This window comes from Pteropus alecto, unplaced genomic scaffold (assembly GCF_000325575.1).
Source record: "Pteropus alecto unplaced genomic scaffold, ASM32557v1 scaffold71, whole genome shotgun sequence".
Classification (NCBI taxonomy): domain Eukaryota; kingdom Metazoa; phylum Chordata; class Mammalia; order Chiroptera; family Pteropodidae; genus Pteropus; species Pteropus alecto.
The window spans coordinates 4,101,923-4,117,936 of NW_006433024.1; the positions used below are offsets into that span (position 1 = coordinate 4,101,923).

At 35.7% G+C, this 16,014-nt stretch overlaps 1 protein-coding gene across 3 annotated transcripts in view; it reads left to right on the plus strand.

The window, feature by feature from the left end:
- Window positions 1-2,053: 2,053 nt before the first annotated feature.
- Window positions 2,054-16,014, plus strand: part of LUZP2 (leucine zipper protein 2) — a 391,941-nt gene continuing 377,980 nt past the window's right edge. For 2 of the 3 annotated variants that reach the window (XM_025044128.1, XM_025044129.1), the window contains exon 1: window positions 2,057-2,658. Coding sequence is in view for 1 of the 3 variants with exons in the window: in XM_015586409.2 (XP_015441895.1) it covers window positions 2,597-2,658 (62 nt within the window). In the remaining 2 variants the exon portion in view is untranslated. Of the gene's footprint in view, window positions 2,659-16,014 lie in introns of all 3 variants that reach the window. The other variant, XM_015586409.2, reaches the window with a different exon arrangement.

The window sequence follows — 16,014 nt, forward strand, 5'->3', positions numbered from 1 at the left end:
AAGCACAACATAAATGTGAGACAGTTTTAAAAATGTTCATTCTAATACTTCCCTTTCTTGATTGACAATCTACAGTAGTCTGTCCTATAGTCTGTATTATACATCTAATATAAAAAATAACAATTTAGGCTGGGGAAAGTCTTTTATTACATAGGTATATTTAAAAAACAAACTTTTCCTGAAGAAAACAAATGTTTTACAGTGATGCAGACTGAATTTGAATACCATCTCCACTACATAAGTTACTTGAGTGATATTGAAGGTGTTACTTACACACTCTGAATCTGTCACCCCAGCTGCCAAAGAGGAGAGTAATAGAAATGACTACCACACTTGGTTTCTATGATTAGGGCACATATAACGAACTCAGTTTTGTTATATAAACAAAAATGTTTTCTACAAGCATATCATTTCCTAATATACAACTTTTTTTTTGTTTTATTACCAAGTACTGGCATATGTGTTTGCTGAGTGTGCAACTCAATGGTTACCTTCCAAACTGAGTAGGAAATCTATTATTAGACAACTCTGTTAAGAACAAACTGAAACACATATTTTCTTTCCCAGTCAGAGTTCTGTTGTAGTGCAATTTTTCTATTTAAAAAACATTTAATTCCCAAGTGAATTGATTTGTATATGTCTAGTTACATCTGTTGTGAAACTTACTATTGCCCAAGGGGCTGGTATCTAGTTTGTGAAAGTTATTATTCATCTATTTTAGTGGCCTGCGGTTTTAAAGCAATGTCTGTTCTGTGTGAATATTTTAAACTTCTATCTAATTAAAAGAAAAAACAAAAACAAATCAGTAAATTAGATGGTTAATTCCTTAAACTCATCTCCTCTTTAAAATAGAGCTTTATAACAAATATATTTTTCCTACAAATAATGTCTTCAAAAGTTAGGTTAAAAGAGATGTTTAATCCATGTTTTAGTGTAAATGGCTTGCCCTTGAAAAAAATGGAATATGAGCTGAACCCTCTGGATAGGAATTGCTGAAGACCACTTGACCTTTGCCCTATAGGCCTTTGAGTGCATTTCAGCCTTTATTAAACATCAACTTTGTGTTGATCACTGGGATAGCTGTGCAAGGTGTGATGTTCCAGGCAAAAGTAGAGTTTGCTTAAGATTTAGAAGAACTCAGTAGTTTGTTGAAATAAAATCCAGTTCAGATCTTGATGGTCTTCAGTTTCCTTGTCTCTATAATAGGTATAATAGCTGTTCAAGGTGTTATGTTCCAGGCAAAAGTAGAGTTTGCTTAAGATTTAGAAGAAACTCAGTATTTGTTGAAATAAAATCCAGTTCAGATCTTGATGGTCTTCAGTTTCCTTGTCTCTATAATAGGTATAATATTAGTTTATATATCTCTAGGATGGCTCTCATGAGAATTAAATGAAATAATGTATGAGGAAGTGCTTTATAAACATTTATTTAACCCGGACATCCTGCTGTTATATCAAAAACATACCAGGTTGTAAAAATCCTAGAATCCAACATCAGTGGATGAAGTTGGCTGTTTTCCAGAATTGCTTTTGCAAAATGCTATTTTGTATTAGAGTTGTGTTATTTAATTTTACTAATCAATTTTTCAAAATAAAGCTTATTAAATATCAGATGTCCATCATAGGAATTTGGAAAATGTAGAAAATAAAATGACATATAAGATTTCCTGCCTTCCGATACTGTTAACATGTTGGTGAATCACTCAGTTATGTCTCCTCACCTGAAGAAAAGGCCTCTTCAGGTGAGTGAAACTGGGCCACCAGCTCCAACCCCACTGCCAGTTGCTAGTACAAGTGGACAAATTGAAATCGGAGGAAGATCAGAAATTTTCCAACCTCAGAAGCAGCAGATGTCCTACTGGTCCTGAAACCTCTTTACAGTACACATGTGCGGACTAAGAAGCTTTCGATAGCGTTATAGGCTTAGGGTATATTCTGGACGCTGCTTACTCTTGCTGTCCTTCCTTCCGCATCAGGCAAATCATTGTGTATTTTTAATTAGAATAATATTTTAAACATTATCTCCACAGCGACGTTCTTCCAAACATGGCTCAATCAGGTGAGGGACACCTGCCTGTGACTCTAAGCGTCTGATAGTCTTTCCCAGTGAATTGTCTCACCTCCTGCGGAGTACGCTGGTTCAACAACGGGCAGATTAGAGTTCTCCTCGACCTCTTTCCGCTCCTCCCCATCCTCGGGGAAAACGGGAATAAATGATCAGCCCCGCGTGGGCGAGCAGCCGGCTGAGCGCAGCCGGTTGACCGGAGCGCGCAGGGCCATCGCTGGGCACCCCACCCCCTCTCCCCGCACCGCCTCCAGCGCGAGTGACAACGCGCCCTCCGGGCTCGGGAGCGCTGGCGCCGAACAATCCCCGGCAGGGCTCGACTCGCCGCTGGTGACATCACTCCCAAAGATACTCCCCGCTCTCAGTGCCTGCCTTCGCGAGGCGTCTGTCCGTTTGTCCGTTTCTTTCCATCACCTGCTGGAGAGGGCTCATCTCCGTTAGCGGACACAGCCGGGCACCGAGGAGCGACAGGACCCGGACGACGAGGGAGAGCGAAGGCAGCGAGGGAAGGAGGACCCCGGCAGGCGACAGAATGAAATTCAGCCCAGCACACTACTTGCTGCCTCTCCTGCCTGCGCTGGTCTTCAGCACTAGGTGAGTCCAGGAGCGTGAGGGACCTGAGCCAAGGGGCGCTGCTGGCAGGTTGGTCCTATTGCAGGTCACCTGTGGGGGCCAAGGACAGCCACTTCAGCTGTTTGTATCTCCCACCCAAGTTAGAGAGTCTCTCTATTTTTAGGGTTCTGAAATCCTTTCAGGAGAGCAGAGCCCTTTTTGAGTTACCCCAGTCCTTGGAGAAAGTCTCAGCATTTCGCCCAGTGAGGAGACCAAAAGCTTTCCCTTCCACAGACTGCATGTTCTTTCCTTCCAGCACTAGTAAAAGCAAAAGATAACACTCAGTAACCGACCAAAATAAAGAACATAGAGAGACAAGGAGGGAATTGTCACCAGGCAGTGTCTTTACATTGAAGCTGTCTTAATAGTCACAGAGCTTCCTCCTCCCCGAAGTGTGTCACATTTTAAGGTACAGGGAACAAGGGAAAAATGATAAATCCTGGAAGATGGCAAGACTTGCACAAAAGTTCCTGGACTTTGTGAAAGGGTCTGTTTTAACGTCTTGAGCAGGTTTAGTGGAAGGCATTTTCATTTAGCTGTCTTGTGAACAGGTCTAATTAAGGAGTATACAAGGTGATTAAAAGTTAGAAGACACTCAGAGTGCTGATGCAGAGACCCAGGTCAGAAACAATTAAGTACTGTGTACTCCATCACTGGCCATAGATAGGACTTTAAGCCCCAGTACAGAGGAGCTATTAAATGGAGGTTTAAAATGCAGTGATTGAAAAGAGTTTTGTGACTCCCCACTGTTGATCAAGTCCCAAAGTTGGTCATGGGCTTGTATTCTTCTTCCACAAGAGCAACACAAGGGTGGACTGTTTCATTGCCCAGGACTGAGACTTTATTTTGCATGCCCTTAACATCATATTGGCAACAACCTCCTTCCCTTGGCGACTATAAAATAAAATAACCCACACAGGGTGAGGATCTTTTCAAATCTATGTGAATGGAAACATTATCTGATTGTGCATCTGATGGAAAATGAAAGGGAATAAAGGGTTATATCTCTACTTCTGAAATTAAAAAGTAGAAGAAAACTCTATCTATAAAAAACAAAAAAACAAAAAAACAAGGCAATAAAATTCTTGAGTCCTTTCCTAACCTGCATATCCTCCTTCAGGCTCTTGTAACCAAACTTTCCTTTTAGTATGAGGACTGTTAGATTTAGCTCACATAGTCGATGAACTTAGTGTTTTCTTGCAAACAAAGCTCAGGTGACTTTCCCTGACTAAAGTAAAATGAGTTCTGTTTTTTACTTTCTCTGAGGGATGCTGGTCACTTCAGTTCACAAAATATAGACGATTTTAAAATCACTTTGCTACCCATTACTTTAATAATTTGCTGCTATTACAGATTCCATTTTAATTTGTGTGGTTAGTTGTAAACAACTCCATGCATAGTGTGCATCACAGTTATTCTTTGAAGTGTCTTGCTCTTTATTCTAAACTGTTGTGTTGTGGTTTAATAATTACATGTGGAATCTTCTAGAAAACAAAGTTTGAACACTTAAGTAGATGTCTATCAACATTACATATAATAATAAATATTTAAACAATAAAAACCTAGACCAAAGTGATTTTTAAAGACAGTAAAAATCTCTAGTGTTCCAAAAGTACATTTGCTTTTTAAGGATGCTATATCTAAGTGACTCAGAAGGCTCTACAGTCTTTAGCTTCTGAAGTTTTAATGTTGGTTATGTAATACAAAGAAAGACAAAGAGCAATCATCTTCCCTTTTATGAAAGTGTTAATTTTTTAAGGATAACTTAAAAAATAGTCATCATATTTATTACAACAAAAACCAGAATTAGTCATTCCTAGTTTACTTTAGATATTAAACTTCTTCAATGTCATTTGTATGTGAAAACCATGACAGGTCTTTAAATTTGCCTTCTTGCTAACTCAACAAAAAGGACATGCTGGGCTTGTTCATTAAAACTGAACTTTTCATAATCAGTGGCATGTCCTGTTATTGTGATTACTCTGTAGTAATTTATTTTACTATATACTCAGATGACCTTGTGACAGTGAGCAAATTTAAAAATGAATATGGTACTATCAGTATGTCATTTTTGCAAGAAGAGATTATGTTTTAATGAACTCTAACAGAAGGCCATTTTCTTTGCAACAGTTAAGAGTTCTTGTTGATGTATGGTTAATGTGCAGATTAGAACCTAAACTGAACAGGTTTGCAAGAATAGTTGCACCAGTAGAGGTGCGCTTATTGTCCTGCTGAGAAAAACTGTGTAGCTCAGCCATGGCCACCTGTGACGATGGGTTTTCTAGCCAAAGACTTCTATTAACTTAGTTTCTTAGTGAGTCCTGTATGTGAAATAAGTGGCATTTCACGTGCTTAGATTAAATTGAATGCATTGGTAGAATGTGGCTCTTGCTAGATTTTCCTCTAGTCTTTGGGTTTTATCACTTGTCTTAAATTGTCAAATTTTTTTCAAAGTGTGAGGAATGTAGATCTGTATTTGTTTTGACATTGTTTTTTCTGGGCATAGCTCTTTAATACTTTGCTAAAGTTCAGTTCTGTTTTAGAACACAGGAATGTTTTCACTAAAATGAATGGAGCAATTAGAGAAAGTTGCTATATTATAGTATTCTGCGCACAGGAATGAAAACTCTAAAACAATTCTAAGTTTTAAATACAAATTTTTGAATAGCTTTCTGTTTTTGTTTGCTCCTCATTCCTACCTGTTTGTACCAACTTTAGCTGCAGAAGCACAAAAATTCCATATCTTTCACCAAAGTAAACATCAATGCCTCGTAATCAGAATTACTTTACTTGTCCTGAAAGAAAACTGAATGTTCACCTTCAACAATAGTCAAAAATTGTTTTCTGTTTTACTGGTAAACCCCATAGAATTAAAAAAGAGCTGTTTAATTCCCTAATATATTTTCTCTTTTGTTTAGAAAGTACACATATAAGTTCAGAAAATATAAGTTAATGTTGTAAATAATGTAGTTAGTACAAAAACACATTTAACCTGTGTACAAATAAATGTGGTCAGAGAAAACAAATGTGTTGGTTTATTTAATAGCTGGAGAGTAGAATGACTGTACTTTTTAAATAGCATTGTTCTGTAGAAGGATTAAATTGAGATTCCAAGGCAGCCAGCAATTCACTTCAGAAAGAAGTAGTACAGGTATTGAAAGGAATAGTAGGGTGAAAAAAGTCTTTAGAACTTCTCAGTGAAAAGGGACACATGGAGTGCTGGAGAAACCTTGTGCTTTAGGCTACTGAACCTCTGTTCCTTTATGCTGTGATTCTACCCTTGATGCCTTTGGTTTACTGAGTTTTAAATTACTTAATGGGGAGAAAAGCATGGCAGGGGAAGAGTGAAGGTCTACTGACTTCTTGGTGGTTTTCCATCAAGCAAGAACTTTTAAGCAGATGGTTGGTTATAGACCTCGCAATAAGAGTCACCTTATAGATCTCCCCTGGGCTCTCTGATCAGCAGTCACACCACATGTTTACTTTGGAATCTAATTTTAGAGGGTACTGTATATTGAAGATGTCTCAGGCTCCTATTTGCTCTGTGTTTTAATCTAACCTCAGAATCAAATTGATGTATAGGATAAAGAAAAGGTGAGAATCACAACGAGGACACAGTAAGTACCAAAAGTTTTTATTTTTAAGCAAGTAAATTTGATATAAGAGGCATTTTTACTTTAACGCCCCCAAATTAATCTGAAATAATATGGGATTATTTTCTGAAGCCTTTACAAAGTGAATTTTGCCACACACACTTTAATCTGACCCCGCATATACTTTTTTATGATAAGAATTACACCATTCCATGTAATTTAGTTAAAAACATGTCCTTTGTAAGCTACAGAGATATTAACAAGCAACTATTTAGCCTTTTCAAATTTCAATTCTGGACCTTAGTTGCCTATTTCAAATAACGTTTTTTAAACTGACTTCTTGGAGGATTATCTTTATAGTTTAAATTTTCTTTATGACTAATGAAAGGGACCCCTCAACCACTTATGATTTGACTGTACAGTTGCCCTAGGCCACACTCTATATAATTCAAAGAAAGAAAATGACCTAACGACCAGGAAGTAAAAAACCACTAAAACTGCTGAGCAGTATATGGTTCTGTGAAATGAGATTTTCTCATGTTTGTTACTTGTGCAGTGTATGCCAGCTTTGACTGACTTATAGAGGAAAATTCCTTTAATAAATAGGGCTAAATCATTTAAGTAACATGATTAAACATAATGTTTAATACTAAGTTTACTTCTCTAGAAAATCCAAAAAATCCATTTAAATTTGTCTTTATAACCTTTAGAGATATCTTTGCTGTGTTAATGATCACGTATTAAACATGTGCCTGCAATTAGTCAGTTATTGCATAAGGCATCAGGGCAATACAATAATAGTTACAAATGCATGCCCCCATAATCTAGTCATGTACAGAAATAATTATATATAAGACAAAAGTAGATAAAAACAAACGTTTATAACAAAGTTCTAAGTGTGAATAGAGGAAAGAATGAATAATGCCCATTAAGGAGTACCAAAGGAGCTTCTGCTTTCCAAGGACAATGAGAGAAATTATATTTTATAATCAACTTTAATATGGTACATCACTTCCTAGCTATTGTAATGCTAGGTAAATTTCTTAACCTCTGTCCAGTTTTCCCATGTAGAACATAGGACTCTACTCATAGAAACTACCTGAGAAGGTGTGGTAAAGACTGAAGGAGTTCACCTGGGAAAAGACTTTACCATACTCGATGGGATCAGACTGTGCAGCTATTACTATATTGTTATTACCATTTTCATGAAATCTTTGGATCCGTGATTGATCTAGACATAAGAGAATAAATGAAAACTTGGATACAAATCAATGGAATGACACAAAATTAACAAGAATCACAGTCATCACCCAAAAGAAAGAAAATATTGGCATAGAAGAGAGGAAGCAGGAGAAATAATTAGGAATATCTGGTAATTAGGCTGGCTCTTTCAAAAATGTTTTGGTGGCAAAGTTCCTAGATGGTGCTGTGTACTTTGGTGAATGCTATAAAAACAGCAATATTTAATCTAATCACACAGAAGGTGATTTAGCGCTAAAGTATATATTTAGCTACTTATATATGTTTCAAATTTCATTGCATTTCTAGAGCATACATTGTAATATGAAATTAAAGCCCCGAGGACAGGTGTCAATGAACAAAAAGGGAAACTTTCAAACTACATGGGCAAGGTTGATATAAAAGTTTCTACCATGTTATTTTCTACTTGTTAATGGATTTCATCATGTATTAGCAATCTACAAAAGGTACAGACGTTTAGAAAATATAAGGAAGAAAAGGTAACACTAAGATTTTTTTCCTACTTTTGGGAACAATTTGAGAACCATTGATATAAAAGAAGCCCAAGTGTTACATGTCCTAAGAATCATTATCTAAAAGAGATTTTATACTAATCCAGTTTTGAAAACAATTTTAGAAATCATCTAGTCTCAACTAGTTTGTATATACCTTATCACAAACTACGCATAATTGTGCCATGAAATTCTAATTATTAAATGAAAATATATATATATTTTTGCCATAGATTACTGTGTGTATGAATGTGTGTTGCTGACATTTGTCAATTGAGTGGATCATAGGACTGAGTATAATTTGCTGCTAAGGAGAAATAAAAGGCATAGATCATAGAGTTTGCATCAGATAGAGGACACATTTTAGTGGGATATCTAAGAATCTTGCTTCATGATTATAAGAGGCAAAGAACAGCAAAAGTAAACTATTCCATTCAGATACAAGCTGAAGGTCAACCAAGTAAACTGTGCTCTGAGAATGCTTTCATAAATGCCAGGAAACATTGTATAGCATAGATTGTGACTGCACTGCAATTATGTTTGACTTTTTTGGTGTTGCTTTAGAGTGTTTTAATCTCTGAGTATACTTTAAAGAGTCCCTTATTGGGAAACATGCTGTGAATACAAGGTCGTGTCTTAGTCCAAAGCCCTTCATTTCAGAGATGAGAAAGCTGAGTTCCAGTGACTGAGACTTGTGTAAGGCCAGAGAGAAAAACCAAAACGAGAACACAGAAGTAGCCCCAATTCACTTTCTGTTCTGTCATCTGACTGTTCTCTATGATATATCTCTTCTGTAATCAAGACACATTTGTATGGTTGGTACATACAATATATTTGGAACTATTTTAATTATTGTGGAGTATAAACTAATTTTAAAACTAATTGACCACATGTAATCAAGATAGAACAGGGTATACTCAAAGGGAATTATAGTAATGAGTTGTTGAACATCATTTGTTCACCTGTATTCAATTATTTTGTGAAGAGCGAGCTGGCCTAAAAAAAGATTCTAGGTCATTTTCAATATTCAAAGCAGAGTCATTAATGAGTTCTCACCTTTGTACAAAAGAGATACACCTATGATGGTTCTTGTTGATCTCTCAGTTCTATTGTAAGATGATATTTTTGATGCCTTTGGTATCTTTTTCATTGAAACTATTTCCTATAAATATAGTTCCTACCTAGATATTTGTTATATATTTCTCTTCTATTAAGTCTATGCTGCAACTGTTGTTGGGTATTGTTCAAATGACAGCATATTTAACTACCTTACCAAAATGAGTTTCTAAATATGTTCACTTCCCACTTTGATGTTTGACGACACTGCTTTTCATTTGGTTTATATGTCTCTATACTTTCATCATAGCCTATGAGCAATTTATATTTATCTAACATTTTTAGGATCAGACAGTCATAGATTTCATCTTACTGTGGAAATGTCAATTAACATTTCTTAGTCACCTTTTTTTCGTCAATAAAGAGGTGATAACAGTATCTCTCTCATAGATTGGTCAAGAGGATTGAATAAGCTAGTGTGTATAGAGAAATACAACTCAATATGTTTTCCTCCAAGCTCATGCAAATGATTTGAGGCCAATATGAAAGTCAATTCTGGATCATCCTAACCAATATCAGTTAGGAGAACTTATTTAAACGCCTATAGAATTCTCAAGAAAAAAAGAAAAGAAAATCTGTATTACCTGACATAGCTCCTATTTTGAATCCAAAAGCTCCAGATGATGTTGCTAACCTGGTTAAACATTAAATATAGTTATTACATTATATGACCATAATATAACATTAATGACTTAAAAGAAGGTTCATTTTTCAAGTTTACCTTAAGATGGCAGGACCAAAGAGACATATCTTAAACTAGGACAGCATAAACACCAACGAGCCTTTTGACAAGTTGAGGGTCCTGGACTTTTATAAGTGGTCTTACAGTGGGGTCAGGCTGGTCATGATCTCCACAGAATGGTAGAAGGGAAGGAGCTGAGATGGCAGAGGGAAATGAGAAACCCAGCACACAGGGCTCTTTGGATGCTGTGTGATTAGACCGAGACGGCAGGAGTAGAAAGGAAAGTTCTCCAGTACTTGCCTTTATATATTTTTTTGTTTTGTTTTGTTTTTAATTTTCTTTTCTCTAATGTTTGCAGCTATTCATTGCTGGTCCTTGCAGTAAACTAAGCCCTTAGTATTGGGCAGGATAAAGAAAACAAAATGATCTGAATTATAAAAGAAACAAGAAAATGCCTGAAAAATTGAAGTGACGTGTTGGCAAGAAGCAGATATGGTTGAGGAAGCTTTATTGCTAAGAGCATGTAGCTTTTTTTTCCAGATGCCACAAAGTGAAATGTGAGCTTATTCTACAAATAAGAAGTTCACATAAAAATGGGGTCAAACTGTTCTTTTTCTGACACTACAGTTTAGAAAAACATTGAAAGATACTGAATCCCTTTTGAGTGTTTTATGTATATTTTAATTTCAATCAGTCCTTTTAGACAACATGTAAATTAGAGGTTCAGCCAATATTTTTGAGGATTATTACCCTAGAATTATGCTAGATGCTTACTCTCTGTCGCTTAATCCTTGTTTCCTTATAATACATTATATTTACATATGTTTTATCACTACAAAGACTGAATTTTGGACACATTAAATGCTTAGCCATATTCTCCCAGGTGGAAAGTGATCAGATCCTAGCTCATTTCTGAGAATTACTCTCCGAATGAAACTATAGCACTACCTATAGAAACTGATCTCTGTACAAATACATACTGAAGGAAAATAATAATGTATAATACAAATAAGAATGCTGAAATTAAACCACATTGGCAAATAACTATTTTTCATGAGGTAGGACTGGCTACCTAAAATCTTAAAATAAATTAGCTAAAGAAATTCATTATTTTTAAGAACAGCCAAATCGAAGCCTTTATTTTGAATATAAAAATTTGCCAGCTAATTCTAATACTTCTGTATAGAAAACATACATGTTTTCAGATCATTGTCTCTCAAAGTATAATCCTCAGTGTACCTAAATCAGAATTACCAGAAGTGCTTGTTAAAAAGGCAACTTCCTGGTCCTTATCCCAAATATATTGAATTAAATTATCTGAGGAAGAGACAAATAATTTTCACTTAAATGTGGAACTCAGATGCTTCTAATGTACATGAAAGCTTGGAAATCACCGCTGCAATATTTAAGAACAATAGAATCTAGAACACCTTAATCTCTTTGTCATTTACTCAGCATGGAAATTGTAGATGAAGCCAGGAGCTTGGAAAAACTGGTGATGTTTTGACAAAAATCACACCTATTTTCACATGTTTATAAATAAATGTAATATCTTGTCATATATCAGGCTGTGTTTATCAGTCAAGTTACATGAAAATAATTCTCTGCCTCATGTACCTTTCTGCAAAAGGCCGAGAAAATGCTCAAATAAACTAAATGATATAAAACTGTATCACATGGATTTATCAGGGGGCATACTTTATTTAGGAAGCACTTGACAGCAAGGTGAAATCTTACAGATACATCAAAAAGAATGAAAACTTAACTCCACCTCCCACCTCACATTTATCACTTCAGGTTATATCATAAAAAGTTATATCTTGGTTTCATTAAAACCAAGACCTAAACATGAAGCTATATAAATGCTTGTTGTTTTCTACTTGGGGCAGGAAATCTGAGTTTTCAAACCAAGTAGAATAATATTTAGCCTGGTAAAAATAAAAGTTTTGGTCTTTTACCCCATCCCCACCTCTTCCCATTAACGGCAGTTTTGTTTGCAAGATGCGAAAAAACAATTGTTTTCAATTAATTTTCGGTATTAAACAGAATGTACAACTATGACACCTATAACGCTATAGTTCATTTCCTCTCTGCGTAACAGTTAGTTCTCCTGGAGTAACAAAGAAAGAACTCAAATGACGATATGATAATAAATAACAATTTATTATCAATTTTATAATACCTTAAAAGCAGGTTGTTTAATCCTCACGATAAATTTCTGAGTTTGTTACCGATGTTGCCTCTATTTTATACGGTGTAAACTAAGGCACACAGGGGTTAGATTACTTGTCCAAAGTTATAAACTGGTAGGTAAGTAGTGCTCTTAACCACTATGCTACAGCGCCCCCTAGTGTGTAGTGTAGACATAGAGCACTGGAATGAGCAGATGTCAGTCTGTGTCAGCCTCATTTGTGGGTTCAGATTTATTCAGTGAGAGAAGGGAAGAAAAATGTAACCACCTGTCAGATATCCTCTAAGCACACAACCAAAGATGACAGAAGATGCTGTCTTTAAAGTTTTAACTAAAATAATGTTTATTTTATTTTATTTTTATTGTGGAAGGAAGTAATTTATTTTTATAATATTGTCTTTATTTATGGATGTTGTCTTCTGATGTCACACCAGTGAGCTACAGTGCATAACTCCAGATGGCATCCAAATTTTAACTATGGGGCTTAGGAACATGTGGTAGGAATCAAACTAACCTGCGTTCTAAATGCGGCTTTTCTACCTGTTTGATTCCAGGTAGCTATTACAACTGCTTGGACTCATAATTTAAAATTTCAAGTTACAACAATAGTTTAAGGTTATTGTTTGTTTTCTATGTATAAGAATTGTACCACACAGTTCTCTATGGTGGGTTTATTTAATGCTTTTCCATACTTCATAAAGGTACTTTATAGATTACGACCTTAAAGATTAGAGAGGTTAATATATCTAAGGTTATAAGATTGCTGCAAGGTAGAGGTAGAATTTGAACTCATGAACTCCAGGTTCATGACAATAAAAGTTAACACCAAAATTTGCCATGTCAGGCATTTGGGAACTAACTCAGAAAGAAAGAAGCTGTTTGGAATCCATGGAGACTAGTGTAAAAAAGGGACTTGTATCATATACACATGTGGATGTGTGGGCCAGGGGTCCCAGTGAACAATAGTTTTATGCCTTGTTTGTATGGAAACCCACATAGCATCCTCACGCTCTAAATAATGTCACCTTTTGTTTTACAGATGTGAAAAGCAGCAGACTCATTATTTGAACTCAATCCATTTTTAATGCTGACCTACTAATAGTAATAATAATAATAACCATAATAATAGTAATAAGAGCAGCCAGATTTTCCTTAGGAAGCAGAAGTGCTAACGTTTTTACTGAAACTGCACTTCCACAGATAGTCAGAAGATGGCACTGTGAAGCACAAAGTACAGTATAGTCATATCTCTGTTCTTGATTTAACCCATATATAGACTGAAGCATTCATCTCAAAATTGATATCTAAAAAAAGGCTTGATTTCACATCATAATAATTAACCTATATATGTTGTATGTATATACATGATATGGATGTATGTTTATGCATATATGCATGTGTGTACCTAATACTAACTATACAGTATACATACTACATATTATAATATATACAATTTTAGTAAATTATATATAGTACACATAGATATTTTACATTTTTCTGAGAATTTATCCTTAAAATAGGTTTTGTTTGGTAATATCCTTAAAATAGGTTTTGTTGGTTTGGTTCTATTCATCATTACAGTGATTCCTATATGTCCACTTTCCTCCCTAAGCGCATTGGATCTAAAAACTTAATAATGTAACTATTTTTCTTATGTAATCTTTTTCTCAGCTGACATCATATTAAAGGAATTCTCAAGGACAGACCTGAAAGAGGGGAATAGGCATCATGTGATAGAGACTTAATATCTGACATTTTATTTGTATAAAATTCAGATATTAAGTCAATTTGTATATATGTCCATATATTCCACATCACCCTGTGTAGCAATTAGTAATAACCTCTTTTTATCGATAAGGATATCATTAGTAATGACAGATAGGTGGCCCAGATCCAGGGCTCTGAGCTCGACTTTCACAGTCTCAGAGTTACCTTGGGACCTAAAAAGTTGCAATAAAAAGAGACAGAGTTGCTTTGTTTTAGTCTGCTTGGACTACTGTAACAAAGCCACATAGATTAGGTGGCTTAAGCCACAGTTCTGGAGGCTGGCAAGTCCAAAATCAAGGTACCGGCAGATCCAGTGTCTAGTGAGAGCATTCCTCCTGGTTTGCAGACTGTTGCTGTCTTCTCTTTGCATCATTAAGTGATGGAATTCAGAAAGAGAGAGGAATCACACTCCAGGGGCTCTTTTTATAAGGGCGCTAATCTCAGAGTGAGGGCTCTAGCCTCATGACCCAATTACCTCTCAAAGGCCCCAGCTCCTAATTTCATCCCAGTGAGAGTTAGAGTTTCAACATATACATTTTGAGGAAATACAAAAATGCATTTTGTAACATTCCTGTTGGCAACTCCTGTGCCTTAAAGAAAAGAGCAGAGTCTGGTGCTTAAAAGCAGCCTGGTTTTAAGTTGCGGTACTCCTTGTTTTCCGTTTTGGAAGATGAAGCAAAGGGTACCAGCCTAGCAGAATTAAAAGAGGTGGTGCATATGCAGTATCGGACATTTTTGTCATACATGGCTTAGGTCTTATAATTTTGTACATTTTGTAAATTGATGTGGATACCTGCCTGTAGGCCTTACCACTTTAATTAGCTAAGATTCAGTTTCTTGGATGTGTCAGAGAACTACAGATTACAGTACTTTACACAAAATAAAAGTTTACTTCTTTCTCACATGAAATGAACAGGTAGAAAATGCAGGGCTGGTTTATTCTCCATGGTCAGAAAGCAGGGCTATGTTATACCTTTTGTGGTCCTGAGGTACTTTTACCTTTATCAACTCCATCAAGCATATGTATAATGTTTGTGACTGTGTTATATATCAATATAAATGTTAATATTATGTATTATAGCTTAATATGTTATATTTACTTAGCCCGTTTATTTTTAAATTTAAATTTAATGTGTAGGCTCCTAAAAGTATTATAGACCAAGGCACTATGCCCACTGTGCCTAATAGTCAAGTTGGCCCTGTCAGCAGGGACCCAGGCTCCATCCAGCTCTCTGCTCTGCAGAGGCCCTTGCCAGCATGTATGGTCCGAGAGGGCTGCTAAAGCTCAGATCACCCTTTTAAAGAGCAGCTTGGGGGAAGGATATACCGTCTTTCTTTTATAAATACTTCTCATTTGCTAGAAAGTACAATGGCTTTACCCAGATCAAATGGAAGCTGAGACTTTATCTTTTTATGTGGGCAATGTATTCCAGTAAAAATCAGGGCTTCGTTACTAAGGAAAAGGGAGAATAGATGTTGAAGCTTTGTCATAGTAGCTTTGTTTTCTTTGTTGACAACTTCTCTAATTCTCTGGCAGTTAAATAGTTCTCATTACTCCAAAAGAAATGTTTCCCTTTAAACTACAATGAATTAGAAGGTGGGTGTCTCTCACTAGAATATTTTTTATGGCATATTTGCTGAATGAGAGTCACTGTTTTAATTGATAGGTAAGGTAAAAGCTTATATCAGTGGGACATGGGCTAAGTGATGAGAACAAACTAGGGAATATTTTGAGCTTAGAAAATAGGGATATTTATAATTAATAATTATTTTATGTGACTCTTAGATATTTACCAACAATAAAATAATTCCAGTAAATTGTCAAACCTTGAACTTAGTGCATGTCTTCTGAAGGTGACCACTTTAAAGGCAAGGTTCGCATGTATTTTATGACCTAATACTGTGGTTTACACATAACAAGCACTTAAATATGTGCTTAAATGCTTACTAAATAATTAAAATTGGACTCTTACCAGCAACAAAATTAAAAAGCAGCCTGGGAGAAAATATTTGCAAATCAAATATATAATAAAGAGTTAATATCCAAAATATATAAAGAACTCCTGCAACTCAATAGCAAAACAAACAAATGAAAAGCTAATCTAAATAAAAAATGAGCAGAAGATCTGAATAGACATTTTTCCAAAGAAGATAACACAGATGACCAACAGAAAGATTAGAAATACAAGTGTTGGTGAGGATGTGGAGGAAAAGGAATCCTCACGCACTGTTGGTGAG